Here is a 20442-nt window from a genome sequence, read left to right as displayed (position 1 = left end):
GTACAGTGGGAGTGAACAGGAAGGGTTTTGACAAGAAATATATTAAACGGTTTAAAGTTACCCAAAGGCAGGCCGACGACTCCAAACCTCTTTGCAACCCTAAAACACAAAGAGAAGAAAGCATCATTATATTGTCCTTTCCCACCTCTGGGACCGGGTGTCACAGTGCGTTAGATACACTGTCCTTTCCCCCTCAAAACTGCCAATCTGACAGTGCGGCGCTCCCTCAGTACTGACCCTCCGACAGTGCGGCGCTCCCTCAGTACTGACCCTCCGACAGTGCGGCGCTCCCTCAGTACTGACCCTCCGACAGTGCGGCGCTCCCTCAGTACTGACCCTCCGACAGTGCGGCGCTCCCTCAGCACTGACCCTCCGACAGTGCGGAGCTCCCTCAGCACTGACCCTCCGGCAGTGCGGAGCTCCCTCAGCACTGACCCTCCGGCAGTGCGGAGCTCCCTCAGCACTGACCCTCCGGCAGTGCGGAGCTCCCTCAGCACTGACCCTCCGGCAGTGCGGAGCTCCCTCAGCACTGACCCTCCGGCAGTGCAGCACTCCCTCAGTACTGAGAACTGGGGAGTGCCGGTCTGGATGACCAGGCCTGAATCTCTGTGGCGTTTGAACCCACAACCTTCTGAGATCGAGTGCAAAGAGGGACCGGTTGAGCTCATGTGGATTCTTGCCAATGTGACACCTGCTTACCTTTTTACTCAGCTCATTCCAGTTCCAGGCTTTGATATCTCCTGTCCCTGAGCTTATCAGCTGTCGATTGGTGGAAATCAGGCTGTAGACCGGACCTTCGTGAGCTGTCGGGCAGGTACAGTACGGGGGTTAGATACAGAGTAAAGCTCCCTCTACACTGTCCACATCAAACACTCCCCAGGACAGGTACAGTACGGGGGTTAGATACAGAGTAAAGCTCCCTCTACACTGTCCCCCATCAAACACTCCCAGGACAGGTACAGTACGGGGGTTAGATACAGAGTAAAGCTCCCTCTACACTGTCCCCCATCAAACACTCCCCAGGACAGGTACAGTACGGGGGTTAGATACAGAGTAAAGCTCCCTCTACACTGTCCCCATCAAACACTCCCAGGACAGGTACAGTACGGGGGTTAGATACAGAGTAAAGCTCCCTCTACACTGTCCCCATCAAACACTCCCAGGACAGGTACAGTACGGGGGTTAGATACAGAGTAAAGCTCCCTCTACACTGTCCTCATCAAACACTCCCAGGGCAGGTACAGTATGGGGGTTAGATACAGAGTAAAGCTCCCTCTACACTGTCCCCATCAAACACTCCCCAGGACAGGTACAGTACGGGGGGTTAGATACAGAGTAAAACTCCCTCTACACTGTCCCCCATCAAACACTCCCCAGGACAGGTACAGTACGGGGGTTAGATACAGAGTAAAGCTCCCTCTACACTGTCCACATCAAACACTTCCCAGGACAGGTACAGTATGGGGGTTAGATACAGAGTAAAGCTCCCTCTACACTGTCCCCATCAAACACTCCCCAGGACAGGTACAGTACGGGGGTTAGATACAGAGTAAAGCTCCCTCTACACTGTCCCCATCAAACACTCCCAGGACAGATACAGTACGGGGGTTAGATACAGAGTAAAGCTCCCTCTACACTGTCCACATCAAACACTCCCCAGGACAGGTACAGTACGGGGGTTAGATACAGAGTAAAGCTCCCTCTACACTGTCCCCATCAAACACTCCCAGGACAGGTACAGTACGGGGGTTAGATACAGAGTAAAGCTCCCTCTACACTGTCCACATCAAACACTCCCCAGGACAGGTACAGTATGGGGGTTAGATACAGAGTAAAGCTCCCTCTACACTGTCCTCATCAAACACTCCCCAGGACAGGTACAGTACGGGGTTAGATACAGAGTAAAGCTCCCTCTACACTGTCCCCATCAAACACTCCCCAGGACAGGTACAGTACGGGGGTTAGATACAGAGTAAAGCTCCCTCTGCACTGTCCCCATCAAACACTCCCCAGGACAGGTACAGTACGGGGGTTAGATACAGAGTAAAGCTCCCTCTACACTGTCCCCCATCAAACACTCCCAGGACAGGTACAGTACGGGGGTTAGATACAGAGTAAAGCTCCCTCTGCACTGTCCACATCAAACACTCCCCAGGACAGGTACAGTACGGGGGTTAGATACAGAGTAAAGCTCCCTCTTCACTGTCCACATCAAACACTCCCCAGGACAGGTACAGTACGGGGGTTAGATACAGAGTAAAACTCCCTCTACACTGTCCCCATCAAACACTCCCAGGACAGGTACAGTACGGGGGTTAGATACAGAGTAAAGCTCCCTCTACACTGTCCACATCAAACACTCCCAGGACAGGTACAGTACGGGGGTTAGATACAGAGTAAAGCTCCCTCTACACTGTCCACATCAAACACTCCCAGGACAGGTACAGTACGGGGGTTAGATACAGAGTAAAGCTCCCTCTACACTGTCCTCATGAAACACTCCCAGGACAGGTACAGTACGGGGGTTAGATACAGAGTAAAGCTCCCTCTACACTGTCCCCCATCAAACACTCCCAGGACAGGTACAGTACGGGCGGTTAGATACAGAGTAAAGCTCCCTCTACACTATCCCCCATCAAACACTCCCAGGACAGGTACAGTACGGGGGTTAGATACAGAGTAAAGCTCCCTCTACACTATCCCCCATCAAACACTCCCAGGACAGGTACAGTACGGGGGTTAGATACGTCGGTGGGTCCGTCCTCCCCGATTGCCTGCCCCTCTTCCGCGGTTACGTTCGCGCCCGGGTGTCCCTGGAAAAGGAGCATGCGGTGTCCGCCGGTACGCTTGAGGCCTTCCGCGACCGGCGGGCACCGCAGGGACCGGAGTGCATTGTCGACGCCGAGAATGGCATTTTAATTTGAGTTTTTTGTTTATTTATCTGGTTTTAATAAAGTTATTTTTAAAATATAAGTATGTATATAAAGGGGGCCTGAGGAATAAAGGCCCCCTCAACATAAAAAAAAAAGAAAAAAAAAAAAAAACGGGGGTTAGATACAGAGTAAAGCTCTCTCTACACTGTCCCCCATCAAACACTCCCCAGGACAGGTACAGTACGGGGGTTAGATACAGAGTAAAGCTCCCTCTACACTGTCCCCCATCAAACACTCCCAGGACAGGTACAGTACGGGGGTTAGATACAGAGTAAAGCTCCCTCTACACTGTCCCCATCAAACACTCCCCAGGACAGGTACAGTACGGGGGTTAGATACAGAGTAAAGCTCTCTCTACACTGTCCCCCATCAAACACTCCCAGGACAGGTACAGTACAGGGGTTAGATACAGAGTAAAGCTCCCTCTACACTGTCCCCATCAAACACTCCCCAGGACAGGTACAGTACGGGGGTTAGATACAGAGTAAAGCTCTCTCTACACTGTCCCCCATCAAACACTCCCAGGACAGGTACAGTACAGGGGTTAGATACAGAGTAAAGCTCTCTCTACACTGTCCCCCATCAAACACTCCCAGGACAGGTACAGTACGGGGGTTAGATACAGAGTAAAGCTCCCTCTACACTGTCCCCATCAAACACTCCCCAGGACAGGTACAGTACGGGGGTTAGATACAGAGTAAAGCTCTCTCTACACTGTCCCCCATCAAACACTCCCAGGACAGGTACAGTACGGGGGTTAGATACAGAGTAAAGCTCCCTCTACACTGTCCCCCATCAAACACTCCCCAGGACAGGTACAGTACGGGGGTTAGATACAGAGTAAAGCTCCCTCTACACTGTCCCCCATCAAACACTCCCAGGACAGGTACAGTACGGGGGTTAGATACAGAGTAAAGCTCTCTCTACACTGTCCCCCATCAAACACTCCCAGGACAGGTACAATTACAGACAGCCACAGCGTTGGCGAAATGAGTGATGTAATTACTTGACCGTTTTTTTTCTCTGACTTTTACCTTGGAAGATGAAGATGGGAGTCTGATTTTCCTCAGTTGCCTCTATACTGAGGGCAGCCGCGAGACTGTCGGAGGAAGACAGAGAGAGAGGGAGAGTGTTACTGGAGAGCAGGGTGTGGGGAAGGGTTCCGAGGGGGCATATCGGATTCAGAGTGCAGGGGTGGGGTGGGTTCGGAGGGGCCGGGTCAGGGGATCAGGGTTCCGGGAGCAGCACAGCCAGTACCTGAAGATGCCGATCTCTCCGTAGTTGTTCCCAGTGGCCAGGTACTTCCCGCAGGGAGAGAAGCTCTGGGAGAAGACGGTCATGTGAAGCAACTCCAGCTTGCGCTGCACGTCCACCTGCGGGCGTTCACCAGAAACACAACGGCTTCAAACCCCAACACAACGGGAGCCCGGCGACCAGCTAAAACATTGCCCCGCGTCTCCGCGAGGGCCGACACCACCCCCCCCCCCACCCCCCCCTCCAGTAATTCTGAGCATCTCCTGTTTTTGTTTTTAAAACTTCCCCTTAACCTTCTCCGCCCTCAGGAAAAAAAAAACAAGTCCAGCATTTCCAGTCCCTCATCCCCCGGGACCGTTCTGGCATCGATCTCCTCCTCGCCCTCTCCCCGGCCTCGACATCCGTGGAATCTGCCAACAATTACAGCACAGAAGGGGGCCGTTCAGCCCCTCATCTGCGTGCCGTCTGTCTGAAAGAGCAACATCACCTCGTCCCACTCCTGCCCTCCCCCCCCACAACTCCACCGTCGCCCTGCAAATTATTTCCTCGACAGCCACTGATCCCATTCCCTTTTTGAAAGCCCTCGACTGAACCTGCCTCCCCCGCACACTCTGGCAGCGCAATCCAGACCCCAACCACTCATCGAACATAGAACAGTACAGGCCCTTCGGCCCACGATGTTGTGCCGTCCCTTTAACCTACTCTAAGATCAAACTAACTACCGACCCTTCATTCCACTATCATCCATGTACCTATCCAAGAGTCGCTTAAATGTCCCTAATGTATCTGCTTCTACTACCACCGCTGGCAGCGCATTCCACGCACCCACCACTCTCTGTAAAGAACCTACCTCTGACATCTCCCCGAAACCTTCCTCCAATCACCCTAACATTGTGCCCCCTGGTGACAGCCCTTTCCACCCTGGGAAAAAGTCTCTGGCTATCCACTCTATCTATGCCTCTCATCATCTTGCACCCCTCTACCAAGTCACCCCTCATCCTTCTTCGCTCCAATCAGGTTTCTCCTCGCGTCGCCTCTGGACCTTCCGCCAATCGCCTTGAATCGGTGTCCTCCGCTTCGCCACCCTTCCGCCAACGGCAACGGCCACTCCCTGTCCCGGCCCCGCCGTCAAACCTCCTTCTCTCCTCCGAGCGGCACAGCCCCAGCTTCTCCAGTCGAGCCACGCCACTGAAGTCCCCCCCCGCCCCTGGAACCCATTCTCCCGGACCGTTTTCCGCGCCCTCGCTCCCACGCCATTCACGCCCTCTCTGAGGTGCTGTGCCCAGATACCCTAGCGGAGGCTGACCCGGTGCTATCTGCCAAGGGTTGACTGCAATTTCCTTGCCGCTGCACCCTATGCCTCTATTGACACAGCCTAAGATCCCAGTTATAGCCTCAATGACCAATTTCTCAACCTGCCCTGCCATCTACAATAGACCCTTCCTCAAGTGTTGGTGCCCAAGCTAATGGGGCAACCCCCCCCTTCCCCTCCCCCTCCCCCCAGCTCAGGCCTAACCAGCATTATATACAAGCATGGGAATATATATTATAATATTAGCATTCAATATATTTATATATATTTATGTGCATTAAGAAATTTGAGAAACAGCCAATGAGAACCCAGAATATTCACCATGGGCGCCGCCATCTTTGCCGAGCATGCGCCTTTCCCACCTCCCACCCCGTCGGCGCATTGGGGGAGGGGTTGGCATTCGGGCGTCGACGTCATCGGGGACCCGCGCGCTGCCTTCTGGGAGCCGCCTCGCCTCGCCTCCCCCCCTTTTTTTTTTTTGTTTGCGGCGCGTTTCCGCACCGCCGCCCGGCGATCCGCCTTTGTTTCCTCTGCGGGAATGGATTGCCGGGGGCCGTCGGATTTTCTAAGGCTCCGCTGGCTTTGGGGCGACGGTTGGTCGCCATGGAGACGCGGCAGATGGCGGTGGTGACCCGCTGACCTCCTCCAGCGTGCCCGCCCTCCGGAAGGTGACGGCGGGGCGCGGCGCCCTCTGGGAGCTGTAGTCCAGCCGGACCGGAAGCCCCACGGCGGCCGGCGGGGTGCGGGGGTCCTGGGAACTACAGGTGCCATGGCGGCCGGGAGGCTCACTCTTCCAGCCGCCCTGCTCGGAGGAGAAGGAGGTTTGTGTCTCGTTGGCTTCAGGGTTTTTTTTTGGGGGGGGGGGTGGGTGGTTTCTTCGCGTCTTTTTGCAAAGATTTCCAGGCCTGCCCAGGTGCTGGGAGTGCCCAGAACCTGGAGCACCACCAGAACAAGAGTGGTGACATGGGAGAGGGTGGGGAGCCAGTCGAATTCCCCAGCTGTCCATTGGGAATCATGTTGGAGCAAAGGGAATGGAGGAATTTTCTGACTTGTCTTCATCGGGGTAACCGCCTGAGCCGGTATTCCCAGAATGCGGCATTCCATGGCGGTTCTGGGGATCGCGGTGGGCGAAAACGTTTTGGGAGGGGGAGCCATCTGGGTAACAGCGATCTTAAGGCGGCGATTCGCGGCAGGGGAGGGTGGCAGGAAACCGTCGACGGGAGAGGGCTTGTAGTCGGGAAGGGAAGGGACCCGACTTCGGTGGGAACGAGACGGGCGGTGGGGGGGGGGCGGGGGTAGCAGAAAGACTGGTGACGGGGTGCGGCTGGGGTAGGGAGAGAGAAAGTGAAACGCAATGGGTGGGTCCAGGGGTGAAGGATTCCGGCTGCGTGTCTAGGTCGGGGAAGCTGTGGAGGTGGGGTGGGGAGTTCTCCCCGGAGCGGGGGGTGTCGAGGGGAGTAAAAACAAGAAATGCTGGAAATGCTCAGCAGGTCTGGCAGCATCCATGGAGAGAGAAGCAGAGTTAACGTTTCGGGTCAGTGACCCTTTTTCAGAACTGGCAAATATTAGAAATGTCAAAGGTTATAAGCAAATAAAATGGGGGTGGGGCAAGAGAATTCAAAGGAGTAGGTATAGATAGGACAAGGTCACAGAATAGCTGACCAGAAGGTCGTGGAGCAAAGGCAAACAATATGTTAATGGTGTGTTGAAAGACAAAGCAATAGTACAGATAGGGTGTTAATGGACTAAAAGTTGAACAGCAGCAAGTACAAACATGGAAAAAAAAACAGTGGGTAAGCAAACTGAACAAACTAAGATGAAATAAAATGAAATAAACACAAAAAAAAATTTTTAAAGAAAAAATAACTAAAAATAAAAGTAAAATGGGGAGCCCGTCATGCTCTGAAATTATTGAACTCAATGTTCAGTCCGGCAGGCTGTAGTGTGCCTAATCGGTAAATGAGATGCTGTTCCACGAGCTTGCGTTGATGTTCACTGGAACACTGCAGCAATCCCAGGACAGAGATGTGAGCATGAGAGCAGGGGGGCAGTGTTGAAATGGCCAGCAACCAGAAGCTCGGGGTCCTGCTTGCGGACTGAGCAGAGGTGTTCTGCAACGCGGTCACCCAGTCTGCGTTTGGTCTCCCCAATGTAGAGGAGACCACACTGTGAGCAGCGAATACAGTATACTACATTGAAAGGAGTACAAGTAAATCGCTGCTTCACCTGAAAGGAGTGTTTGGGGCCTGGGATAGTGAGGAGAGAGGAGGTAAATGGGCAGGTATTACACCTCCTGCGATTGCAGGGGAAGGTGCCGTGGGACGGGGATGAGGTGGTGGGGGTAATGGAGGAGTGGACCAGGGTGTCGCGGAGGGAACGGTCCCTTCGGAATGCTGACACGGGAAGGGAGGGGAAGATGCGTTTGGTAGTGGCATCATGCTGGAGGTGGCGGAAATGGCGGAGGATGATCCTTTGGATATGGAGGCTGGTGGGGTGGAAAGTGAGGACAAGGGGAACCCTGTCACGGTTCTGGGAGGGAGGGGAAGGGATGAGGGTAGAGGTGCGGGGAATGGGCTGGACACGGTTGAGGGCCCTGTCAGTCACAGTGGGGGGGAATCCTCGGTTGAGGAAAAAGGAAGACATATCAGAAGCACCGTCATGGAAGGTAGCATCATCAGAGCAGATGCGTCGGAGACGGAGAAACTGGGAGAATGGAATGGTGTCCTTACAGGAGGTAGGGTGTGAAGAAGTGTAGTCGAGGTAGCTGTGGGAGTCGGTGGGCTTATAATGGATATTGGTAGACAACCTATCCCCAGAGATGGAGACAGAGAAGTCGAGGAAGGGAAGGGAAGTGTCAGAGATGGACCATGTAAAGGTGAGAGAAGGGTGGAAATTGGAAGCAAAGTTGATAAAGTTTTCCAGTTCGGGGCGGGAGCAGGAAACGGCACCGATACAATCATCAATGTACCGGAAAAAGAGTTGGGGGAAGGGGGCCCTGAGTAGGACTGGAACAAAGAATGCTCGACATATCCCACAAAAAGACAGGCATAACTCGGACCCATGCGGGGACCCATAGCGACACCTTTTACTTGAAGGAAGTGCGTGGAGTTGAAGGAGAAGTTGTTCAATGTGAGAACAAGTTCAGCCAGGTGGAGGAGGGTGATGGTGGATGGGGATTGGTTGGGCCTCTGTTCCAGGAAGAAGCGGAGAGCCCTCAAACCATCCTGGTGGGGGATGGAGGTGTAGAGCGATTGGACGTCCATAGTGAAGAGGAGGCGGTTGGGACCAGGAAACTGGAAATTGTCAAAATGACGTAGGGCGTCAGAAGAGTCACGGATGTAGGTGGGAAGAGACTGGAGCAGCAGGAGAAAAGATAGAGTCTAGATCGGAAGAAATAAGTTCAGTGGGGCAGGAGCAGGCTGACACAATGGGTCTGCCGGGACAGTCCCGTTGGTGGATTTTGGGAAGGAGGTAGAAGCGGGCTGTCCGGTGTGGCGGGACTATGAGGTTGGAGGATGTAGAGGGGAGAACTGATCGAGGTAGCATGGATTCGAGGGGCCGAGGGGCCTCCTCTTGTGCCGTCCGTCAAACAAGAGAGGCGGCGGACGGGCCCCATTATTAGCTCCCTCTGGCAGGTGACGGTCTCTTTCCTCTCCCCGCCAGATTGAAGCCCGAGACTCGCGGGGAGAACCATGCCTTCATCAGTCTGGAAAGGCCTCGTTGGAATTGGACTGTTCGCCCTGGCACACGCGGCTTTCTCTGCGGCCCAGCGTAAGTACCGGCGGTCCCCTGCTCGGGGCAGCCTCTCGCCTCTCTTTCCCCACCCCCCCCCTCCCTGCTCGCCAGACCGTCTCCCGTCGGCCCAGACACATAGGTGGGGCCCAAGGCGGGACAGTGCGCCCCCTCTGCTCGGCGGTCCCCTCCTTCGCCGTGCCTTCCCGCCCCAACCTGCGGCTCGCGCCCTACCCGCGTCCCGCCCTCTGACATTCTCTCCTTTTCGCAGATCGATCGTACATGCGGCTAACGGAAAAGGAAAACGAGACACTGCCTATCGACGTAAGTACTTCATCGCTCCTTCTCTCCTGGAAAGAACGCCCGCTGCCGTGCCGTTGACGGAGTGGCCCAAAGCCTCCACGTCCTTCTGGTAGTGTGGCGACCAGAATTGCACACAATATTCTAAGTGTGGCCTAACTAAAGTTCTGTACAGCTGCAGCATGACTTGCCAATTTTTATACTCTATGCCCCGACCGATGAGGGCAAGCATGCCGTATGCCTTCTTGACTACCTTATCCACCTGCGTTGCCACTTTCAGTGACCTGTGGACCTGTACGCCCAGATCTCTCTGCCTGTCAATACTCCTAAGGGTACTGCCATTTACTGTATACCTCCCACCTGCATTAGACCTTCCAAAATGCATTACCTCACATTTGTCCGGATTAAATTCCATCTGCCATTTCTCCGCCCAAGTCTCCAACCGATCTATATCCTGCTGTATCCTCTGACAATCCTCATCACTGTCCGCAACTCCACCAACCTTTGTGTCGTCCGCAAACTTACTAATCAGACCAGCTACATTTTCCTCCAAATCATTTATATATACTACAAACAGCAAAGGTCCCAGCACTGATCCCTGCAGAACACCACTAGTCACATCCCTCCATTCAGAAAAACACCCTTCCACTGTTACCCTCTGGGTGAAAAAATTTTCCTCACATACTTTCTAAACCTCCTCCCCCTTACCTCAAATGTCTGCCCCCTGGTTATTGACCCCTCCGCGAAGGGAAAAAGTTTCTTCCTAACTATCCTATCAATGCCCCTCATAATCTTGTACACCTCAATCAGGTCCCTCCTCAGCCTCCTCTGCTCTAAGGAAAACAACCCGAGCCTTTTCAGTCTCTCTCCATAGCTGAAATGCTCCAGCCCAGGCAACATCCTGGTGAATCTCCTCTGCACCCTCTCCAGTGCAATCACATCCTTCCTATAGTGTGGTGACCAGAACTGTACACAGTACTCCAGCTGTGATCTAACTAGTGTTTTATACAGCTCCAACATAACCTCCCTGCTCTTATATTCTATGCCTCGGCTAATAAAGGCAAGTATCCCATATGTCTTCCAAACCACCTTATCTCCCTGTGCTGCTGCTTTCAGTGATCTATGGGCAAGTACACCAAGGTCCCTCTGACCCTCTGTACTTCCTAGGGTCCCACCATCCATTGTATATTCCCTTGCCTTGTTAGTCCTCCCAAAATGCATCACCTCACACTTCTCAGGATTAAACTCCGTTTGCCACTGCTCCGCCCATCTTACCAGCCCATCTATATCATCCTGTAATCTAAGGCTTTCCTCCTCACTATTTACGACACCACCAATTTTCGTGTCATCTGTGAACTTACTGATCATACCTCCTATATTCACGTCTAAATCATTAATGTACACTACAAACAGCAAGGGTCCCAGCACCGATCCCTGTGGTACACCACTGGTCACAGGCTTCCACTCGCAAAAACAAACCTCGACCATCACCCTCTGCCTCCTGTCACTAAGCCAATTTTGGATCCAAATTGCCCTGGATCCCATGGGTTCTTACCTTCTTAACCGATCTCCCATGCGGGACCTTATCAAAAGCCTTACTGAATCCATGTAGACTACATCAACTGCTTTACCCTCATCTGCACATCTAGTCACCGTCTCAAAAAATTCAATCAAGTTTGTTAGACACGATCTCCCCCTGACAAAGCCATGCTGACTATCCCTGATTAATCCCTGCCTCTCCAAGTGGAGATTAATCCTGTCTCTCAGAATTTTTTCCAATAGTTTCCCTACCATTGATGTTAGACTCACCGACCTGTAATTACCTGGTTTATCCCTGCTACCCTTCTTGAATAATGGTACCACATTCACTGTCCTCCAGTCCTCTGGTACCTCTCCTGTGGCCAGAGAGGATTTGAAAATTTGTGTCAGAGCCCCTGCTATCTCCTCCCTTGCTTCACATAACATCCTGGGATACATCTCATCTGGGCCTGGGGATTTATCCACTTTTAAGCCCGCTAAACCAACTAATACTTCCTCCCTTTCAATGCTAATATGTTCAAGTATATCACAATCCCCCTCCCTGATCTCTACACCTACATCGTCCTTCTCCATAGTGAACACAGATGAAAAGTAATCATTTTAAAACCTCACCTACATCCTCCGGCTCCACACACACATTGCCACGTCAGTCCCTAATGGGCCCTACTCTTTCCCTGGTTGTCCTCTTGCCTTTAATATACTTATAAAACGCCTTAGGATTTTCCTTTATCTTGCCCGCCAGTGTTTTTTCATGTCACTCTTCGCTCTCCTAATTACTTTTTTAAGTACTCCCCTACACTTTCTATACTCCTCTAGTGCCTCCACTGTTTTCAGCACTCTGAATCTGCTATAAGCCTCCTTTTTTTTTCCTGATCCAATCCTTTATATCCCTTGACATCCAGGGTTCCCTGGACTTGTTGGTCCGACCCTTCACCTTGACGGGTACATGTTGGCCCTGAACTCTCACTATTTCCTCTTTGAATGACTCCCACTGGTCTGATGTCGACTTTCCTACAAGTAGCTGCTCCCAGTCCACTTTGGCCAGATCCTGTTTTATCAGATAGAAATCGGCCTTCCCCCAATTCAGTACCTTTATTTCCGGTCCATCTTTGTCCTTTTCCATAACTACCTTAAATCTTCGAGTTATGGTCACTATCACCGAAATGCTCCCCCACTGATACTTCTACCACTTGTCCGGCTTCATTCCCTCGGATTAGGTCCAGTACTGCCCGTTCTCTTGTCGGACTTTCCACACACTGGCTCAAAAAGCTCTCCTGTATGCATTTTAAGAATTCCGCCCCTTTTCAGCCTTTTACACTAAGACTATCCCAGTTGATATTGGGGAAGTTGAAATCCCCGACGATCATTACTCTATTATTTTTACACCTCTCTCAGATTTGCCTACATATCTGCTCCCCTATCTCTTCCTGACTGTTTGGCGGCCTGGAGTACACGCCCAGCCAAGCGATTGCCCCCTTTTTGTTTTTAAGTTCTACCCAGATGGCCTCATTTGAGGAGCCTTCTCAGATATCATCCCTCCTTACTGCAGTAATTGACTCCTTGATCAACAGTGCAATGCCACCTCCTCTTTTACACCCTCCCCTGTCATGTCTGAAGATTCTATACCCTGGAATATTGAGTTGCCAATCCTGCCCCTCCCTCAACCATGTCTGTGATAGCAATAATATCATATTCCCATGTGTTAATCAATGCCCTCAATTCATCTGCCTTACTAGTAAGACTCCTTGTATTAAAATAGACGCAATCCAGCCTTGCATTTTTCACTTGTGCCTTAACAGGTCTATATTTGCTCTGCCTTCCAGACTGACTCAGTTTCTCTTCTACACTTGACTGTGCCTCACCCCCGACTGTACCTCCACTCTGTATCCCATCCCCCTGCCAAATTAGTTTAAACCCCCCACCCCCCCCCCCACCACTAGCAAACCTCCCAGCAAGGATGTTGGTTCGATTGTCAGTTTGCCGACTCCGGGATCTTGCTGTGTGGAAAATGGCTGCCGCCTCCCCCTCTCTGGAGAACGGTGACTGCGCTCGAGAAAGAATCGCTCTCGTGTGCGGCTCTTCGAAACCTCTCGAGCCGTTGTAAGGCGGCAGCTCACTTGATATGAAGCATCACCGGTCCTGCTCTCTCTCTTCTCACAGATTGTGATTCAAACTCTATTGGCGTTTCTGCTAACCTGTTACGGATTAGTTCACATGGCCGGCGAGTTTAAGGATATGGACGCAACTTCGGAACTTAAAACCAAGTAGGTGGACCCGTTTTCAGCTGTCCCTTATTCTAAATTGCCTGTCCCAGGAGTGTTTAACGGGGACAGTGTAGAGGGAGCTTTACTCTGTATCTAACCCCGTTATTTTTATTTTTAATAAGGTGGCCTTTATACCCCAGGCCCCTTTTATATTTTTCACATCGAGGGGGCCTTTATTGCTCAGGCCCCCTTTACATACATATATTTTTATAAATAACTTTATTAAAAACAGAGATAAACAAAAACTCAAATTAAAATGCCATTCTCGGCGTCGCTGATGCACTCCAGTCCCTGCGGTGCCCACCGGTCGCGGAAGGCCTCAAGCATACCGGCGGACACCGCACGCTCCTTCTCCAGGGACACCCGGGCGCGAACGTAACCGCGGAAGAGGGGCAGGCAATCGGGGAGGACGGTCCCCCCCCCCCCCCCGACGGCCCGCAGCCTGGACCTGTGAATTGCCACCTTGGCCAGGCCCAAGAGAAGACCGACGAGGAGATCCTCCTCCCGGCCCACGCCCCTCCGCACCGGGTGCCCAAAGATCAGGAGCGTGGGACTGAAGTGCAGCCAGAATTTGAGGGACTGCAACCTCGCACACTCCATATAAACGTGGAACACGGACTCGTCCAGGCCGCAGAAAGTACAGGTGGCCTGGGAGTCCGTGAACCTACTTAAAAGTCTATTGCACGGGACTGCTCTGTGCAGCACCCTCCACCCCAGGTCCCCGATGTAAAGGGGGAAGACTCCCGCCTAGAGGGACCTCCATCGGGGTTTCCCCTCGCCGCCAGATGGCAACGCGGACCGCCAGGGCGTGTCCGGCCGGCTGACGAGGGCGAGGAAGTGGAGAGTGTGCAGGAGCAGCCCGTACAGGAAACCCCTCTGCGCCGATTGGAATGGCACGGAGGGCATTTCCGAGAGGCGGCTCGGGTTGTGCGGGACCGGCTCCCGAGGAGGGTTTCGGGGCCTGGGCCCGATGAGCAGTTCCGGCCGAGCAGGGGTCAGCTCGGCCGGGATCGCTCCGCACTCCCGAGCCCCCTCGCCACCCGCAGTGAGGGGCGTCCCGGGGGTTTCGGCTACTCCTCCGCCCGCCGGACCGTCCCCGGAGTCGGCCGCCCGGACAGCCGAGGCGCTCTCCTCCGCCGGCGGGGGAGCGCCCTGACTGGAGGCGACCATGTTCCAGACTCGGAAAAGAACCCGGTAAAAGACAGGCAACTCCCTCAGAGAGGCGCGGTTAACGGTCTCCGCCGGGAGCTGCGTGTCGTCTTGAAGGCAGTGACACTGGCGGAAAAAATACGTCGCCAGCGCACACCATCTGGGAGGACGCTCGACGTACAGGTATCTCTGCAGGGTCCGAAGGCGGAGAGTCGCAGCCTGGGTGCGGACGCACACCAGCGACTGGCCGCCCTCCTCAATCGAGAGACTCAGGACCGCGGCAGAGACCCAGTGTTTCCTCTTGCCCCAGAAGAAATCGACGAGTTTCTTCTGGATCTTGGTGGCAAATACAGGGGGCGGGGCCAAAGTGACCAACCGGTACCACAACATGGAGGCCACCAGCTGGTTTATGACCAACGCTCAGCCCCTGTAGGAAAGCACTCGGAGCAGTCCTGTCCAGCGCCCCAGCCGAGCGGTGACTTTCGCCTCCAACTCCTGCCAGTTTGCCGGCCAGGCTTCCTCAGCGGGGCTAAGGTGGACTCCCAGATAGAAAAGGTGCGTGGTGCTCCACGCAAAAGGTGTCATCTCCTCCGGCAGGGAGTCCACCCGCCACTGACCAACCAGGAGTCCGGAACATTTCTCCCAATTGATCCTCGCGGAGGACGCGGCAGAAAAGGTCTGCTGGCAGTCGCGCATCCTCCGCAAGTCAACGGGATCTGTGATTGCGAGGAGCACGTCGTCGGCGTAAGCCGAGAGGATGACCCGCATGGCCGGCTCGCGCAGAGCCAATCCCGTCAACCTCCTGCGAAGCAGGCACAGGAAGGGCTCCACGCAGATGGTATACAATTGGCCGGACATGGGGCACCCCTGACTCACTCCTCTCCCAAAGCAAAGGGGCGCCGTCAAGGACCCGTTAACTTTGACTAGACACTCTGCGGCGGCGTATAAAAGTCGGACCCGGGCCACAAAATGCGGCCCGAGTCCGAAAGCGCACAGAGTCCCGAAAAGGTAATCGTGATCCACCCTGTCGAACGCCTTCTCCTGATCGAGGGAGAGAAAGGCGACCGAGTGACCAGTCCTCTGGGAAAGATGGATCAGGTCCCGGACCAGGTGGATGTTGTCCTGGATGGACCGGCCCGGGACCGTGTAGGACTAGTCGGGGTGGATCATATTGGCCAGCACGGAGCCCAGGCGGGTAGACATAGCCCGGGCAAAGATCTTATAATCCGTGCTGAGGAGGGAGACCGGACGCCAGTTTTTAAGCAGGCGGAGATCGCCCCTCTTCGGCAGCAGGACGATGACCGCCCTGCGCCACGAGAGGGGCATCTCCCCGGTCGCCAGGCTTTCCCCCAGGACCCGCGCGTAATCGTCCCCCAGGACGTCCCAGAACGCCCTGAGGAACTCCACGGTCAACCCATCCAGCCCTGGGGATTTGCCCCTTGAGAGCTGGTGGAGGGCGCCAGTCAGCTCCGCCAACGTGAGCGGAGCCTCCAATCCTTCGGCGCCCTCCGGGCTGACCTGCGGCAGGTCCTCCCACAAAACTCTGCACGCATCCTCGCTGGACGGATCCGGAGAGAACGCACTGTAATAAGTACGGACTAGGAGGCCCATTCCCTCCGGATCCGTGATGGAGGAACCGTCGTCGGCCCCTAGCTCGACGAGCTGCTTACGGACCCCCTGCCATTTTTCCAGCGAGTAGAAGAAGAGTGAGGCACGGTCCAAATCTTCCAGGATCTGGATCCGCGACCTCACGTACGCGCCTCGGGACCCTATGAGCTGCAGGTCCCTCAGCGCGCCCTTCTTCTCTTTGTACGCCTGCCACAGGGCCGGGTCCACGACGGCATGACCGAGGCGGGACTCCAAGTCGAGCACCTCCCTCTCAAGGCGCCCGATCTCGGCTTCCCGCCTCTTGGTCGACCCCTTCGCGTACTCCTGACAGAAGACGCGGATGTGAGTCTTGCCCACATCCCACCATAGCCCCAAGGAGGGGAGGCCCCCCTGCTTCCTTCTCCAGTCGGCCCAGAATCGACAGAACGAGTCCCGAAATCGCTCGTCCTCCAGCAGCCGGTTGTTAAAGTGCCAGTACGCGGACCCTGCCCGCGTGCGGAGCGGAGTGAACTCCGCCCACACCAAGCGGTGGACCAAGCACGGCACCAGCCGCATGGAGGCCGCCGAAACGCGGGAGACGTACGCCTGCGAAATGTAGAGGCGGTCGATTCGCGACCCCCCTCCTCCAGACCTCCACGTGAAGGCGCTGGAGTCGGGATGGAGATTCCGCCAGACGTCCACCAAGTTAAGGGAGCTGATCAGTCCCCTCAACTTCTCCACCGACGCTTGGCCGCGCTGGGGACCGGAGCGATCCCCCACCTCGAGGGTGCAGTTAAAATCCCCCCCGAGGATGATGCACTCGCCGCTATCGATGGAGCTCAAGAGAGCGGACACTTCTTCAAAGAAGCGCGCTTGCAAAGCGCCGGGCCTGGGCGCGTACACGTTCACAAAGTGGAGCGGCACGCTACCCAGGCGAACGGCGAGGTGGAGCAAGCGGCCCGGCACTAGCTCCTTGACCCCCAAGATCTCCGGCTGAAAAGTCGGGGCCAACAAGATAGCCACCCCACTAGAAATAGGGGTGAGGTGACTCATGTAGACCCCACCCTGCCACTCCAGGAGCCAGGTGGCTTCGTCTCCCGGGACGGTGTGGGTTTCCTGCAGAAAGCTCACCGCGTATCTCCCTTCCCTAAGGACTGAGAGATTGTGAAATCTGCGGTGAGCCCCTCTGCTGCCGTTGATGTTGAGGCTGGCTATGGTTATCTTCATGTCAAAGGTACTTAAAACCCGTCACCAACAGCTCACTGTGAGGAGGGAGTGGAAGTGCACCTGGCCTTCCACTGCCCCAGCAACCCATTGAGGAACACATTAAAACGGCGCCTCTCAACCAGTTTCACGTCCGCGCGCTTGCCCGCTATCTTAAGGGCGGCACGGACGGACTGGATGATCAGCGCCAGATTCGACCAACGGTCGAGGGCCAGCTGAACTTTATTGCGGCAACCTCTGCAAGCCGCGAGGAAATCCCGGAGTTCCGCCGTGGGGATGAGAGGAGATTCGGTGGGAGGCACGAGGGACTCCACCACCTCACTGGCGATGGAATCAAGATCATCCTCCGTGCCCCGCACCGAATCCCCATCCTCCTCCGGGTCGTCACCGCCAGCGGCCGACACATCCACCACACACTGTGGGGCGGACGTCCCGGCCGCGCCAGCTGGTCCCGCCTCCGTCACGATCCCACCCCCAGGATCGATGGCGGAGGAGTCCTCTCTGGGTTCTATTGTGAAACTGGAGCCTGTAGGCACCAGCGGTTCAGGACCCCCCTCCACCTCCGTCCCCAGGCCAATGAGTGGTCCAGGGGAGACAGAAGTTCCGGACTCCGGGAAACCAGCCGGAGCCGAGACTGGAGGCGGCGAGAGGAGGCCATCTCCCGCTCCGCCAGCACCCACAGGCCCAGCAGATGGGGCAGCATTCTCAGTTATAACTGGGTCGGGGGTCTCCTGGTTGGTGGTGGACTCCGGCTGGGAGGCCCGACCCTCTGGGGCCTCGCCCTCCCCTTCATTCAGGACACCCGACCCAGTAGCAGTGGCAGAATGGGCGGCTTCCCCAGGCTCCCCCACCACAAGCAGGGCCCCACTTACTCCTTCAGGAGGGGCCTCACGTACCGGGGCCATCCCCTCCCCTCCATCCTGAGGAATAGGGAGCACCTGCCCGGACTTTGCAGCCTTGGTGGTGGCGGTAGGGGGAACCTGAGGACCAGAAACAGAAGGCAGCTCCCCTCCAACAGATGGGCCCTGCACCTCAGGGCCCTGTGTTATTTCTGTGGAGGGGTGCCTTCTCCTCTTTTTCGCACTTGGGCGCGGAGACTCAGAGACCTCCATGTCATCAGAGGCCTCCGCCTCCGCACCCTTTTTTCCCTTTTTAGTCACCCTGGGCCTGAGCCCAGCCCTGGGACAGGTGGATTCCATGGGAATAGGCTTTGGGCTGAGCTCAGGCTCGGGTTGAGTCAAAGTGTCCAGGGGACGCGCCTCATGATGTTTCTTTTTTCCCCGCGTCTTCCTTCCGCTCGGATGGACGCTCCCCTCCCCACCGGAGGCTGTGAAAACCACAGCCTCCGGAACTGACTGAGCGGTGTTTATTGGATGTGTTGGGGGAGTGGGAGGAGGTGCTGTGGAACCACTCTGGGCCGCCGAGGTGGAGCTGGCGGCCGGGAGGTTGGGGCAGTTCTTACGAACATGGGGGACAGTGTAGAGGGAGCTTTACTCTGTATCTAACCCCCGTACTGTACGTGTCCTGGGAGTGTTTGATGGGGGACAGTGTAGAGGGAGCTTTACTCTGTATCTAACCCCCGTACTGTACCTGTCCTGGGAGTGTTTGATGGGGGACAGTGTAGAGGGAGCTTGACTCTGTATCTAACCCCCGTACTGTACCTGTCCTGGAAGTGTTTGATGGGGGACAGTGTAGAGGGAGATTTACTCTGTATCTAACCCCCGTACTGTACCTGTCCTGGGAGTGTTTGATGGGGGACAGTGTAGAGGGAGCTTGACTCTGTATCTAACCCCCGTACTGTACCTAATTGGTTAATTGTGTTTGTTTTGACTGCTTACTTTTCTTGTCTCACCTCCCTCTCCCTCGCTCCCCTTTCCCCTTCTTTGATTTTCCCTTCTTCTGTACCCCACCTTCCTTAACCTCTGTCCTAAATTGACAACATCCCTCTCCTTGTGCACCCTCACTCACTCTCTCTCTCTCTCACTCACTCTCTCTCTCTCTCACTCACTCTCTCTCTCTCTCTGTCATTCTCTCTGTCCCTCTCTCTCTCTCTGTCCCTCTCTCTCTCTCTGTCTCTCTCTCTCTGTCCCTCTCTCTCTCTCTCTCTCTGTCCCTCTCTCTCTCTCTGTCCCTCTCTCTCTCTCTGTCTGCCTCGGTCCCCCCTCTCTTTTCCCCTCCGCCCCCCCCCTCACCCACCCTATCTCTCTGCCCCCCCCAGAACATTTGAGACGCTGAGGAACCACCCATCTTTCTACCTGTTCAACCACCGCGGGAGGGTGCTGTTCCACCCAGCGGAGGCTGAGAGCACGCCCGCGGCCCAGCCCGTCTCCTCCTCTCTGAAGCTTCGGAAACTGGAGCCCAGCTGGCGTTAACCCCTCGTTCGCCCGTCGACCGTTCAGTCTGCAAAATGGCGTTGGTGGGATGTGGGATATGGGGTGGGGGGGGGGAGTGGGTGGGAAGGGTGGGAGGGGAATTACGATCCGACGTGCACTGGTTATTTTTTTCCTGCTGTTGACGTCAGGGTGAGGGGTGTGGGGTGGGGGCGAACAAAATGGCTGCCTATGAGCGGCCATTTTGAATGGGCAGGGAGGCCTCCCAGAAGGAGACGGGGCAGTGGGAAGACATTGGCACACGGAAGGATCCGGAACAGGTTGAAGGAACCTTGTCTTTTGTTGGGCGAGCAAATCTTTTTTGTTTTAAAAAAGAAGGAAAATTAAATCGGATGTAACACAATAAACAGTCCACTGCCTAGCAGAAAAATGTCGGTGTCTCCTTTTTGGCTTTCCCCTCGCCTCTTCGCTTGGCAAACCTCGCCCGCCTCTTCAAGGCTCCCCTGCTCTCGGCCGGAGCCGTAACCCGGCGGCCCCTCACGCCTCGGAGCAGGGGTTCGGCGCACGGTCCCTCGGGAGACGAGCTGTCAGAGGCTCCGCCTTTCGGGGGGGTCGGCCGCTCGGCCGGGAGCCTCGCCCGTCCCCCTTGGATGGGCGTAAAAGATTCCATGCCATCATTTCGAGGGAGAGAGGGGTGGGGAGGGAGTTCTTCCATCCCGGGTCCTGGGGCCAATAATTATTCCTCAACCAACAGCACAGAAAAAAATAGTTAACTGGCCATTATCATGTGGGATCTTGCTGTGCGCAAATTGACTGCC

General features: G+C 55.2%; 2 protein-coding genes across 2 annotated transcripts in view; one reads left to right on the top strand and one right to left on the bottom strand.

The window, feature by feature from the left end:
• The window catches only part of thoc6 (THO complex 6), a 10627-nt gene extending 4735 nt beyond the window's left edge, over positions 1–5892 (bottom strand). Inside the window, exons 1-5 of the mRNA XM_068027247.1 lie at positions 5821–5892; positions 4191–4306; positions 3968–4032; positions 700–803; positions 62–99 (exon numbers count right to left, since the gene is read on the bottom strand). Of these exons, the coding sequence (XP_067883348.1) occupies positions 62–99; positions 700–803; positions 3968–4032; positions 4191–4306; positions 5821–5835 (338 nt within the window). The 5' untranslated portion in view covers positions 5836–5892. The remainder of the gene's footprint in view (positions 1–61; positions 100–699; positions 804–3967; positions 4033–4190; positions 4307–5820) is intronic.
• Positions 5893–6219: 327 nt separating this feature from the next.
• mmgt1 (membrane magnesium transporter 1) lies at positions 6220–20054 on the top strand. The gene is made up of 5 exons (XM_068027248.1): positions 6220–6320; positions 9163–9270; positions 9503–9555; positions 13231–13334; positions 19513–20054. Exons 2-5 carry the CDS (start codon positions 9192–9194, stop codon positions 19664–19666), a joined length of 390 nt encoding a protein of 129 aa, XP_067883349.1. The 5' UTR covers positions 6220–6320; positions 9163–9191; the 3' UTR covers positions 19667–20054.
• Positions 20055–20442: the final 388 nt, after the last annotated feature.

This window comes from Heterodontus francisci, unplaced genomic scaffold, assembly GCF_036365525.1.
Source record: "Heterodontus francisci isolate sHetFra1 unplaced genomic scaffold, sHetFra1.hap1 HAP1_SCAFFOLD_823, whole genome shotgun sequence".
Lineage (NCBI taxonomy): Eukaryota > Metazoa > Chordata > Chondrichthyes > Heterodontiformes > Heterodontidae > Heterodontus > Heterodontus francisci.
This window is presented reverse-complemented; position numbering and strand designations above follow the sequence as displayed.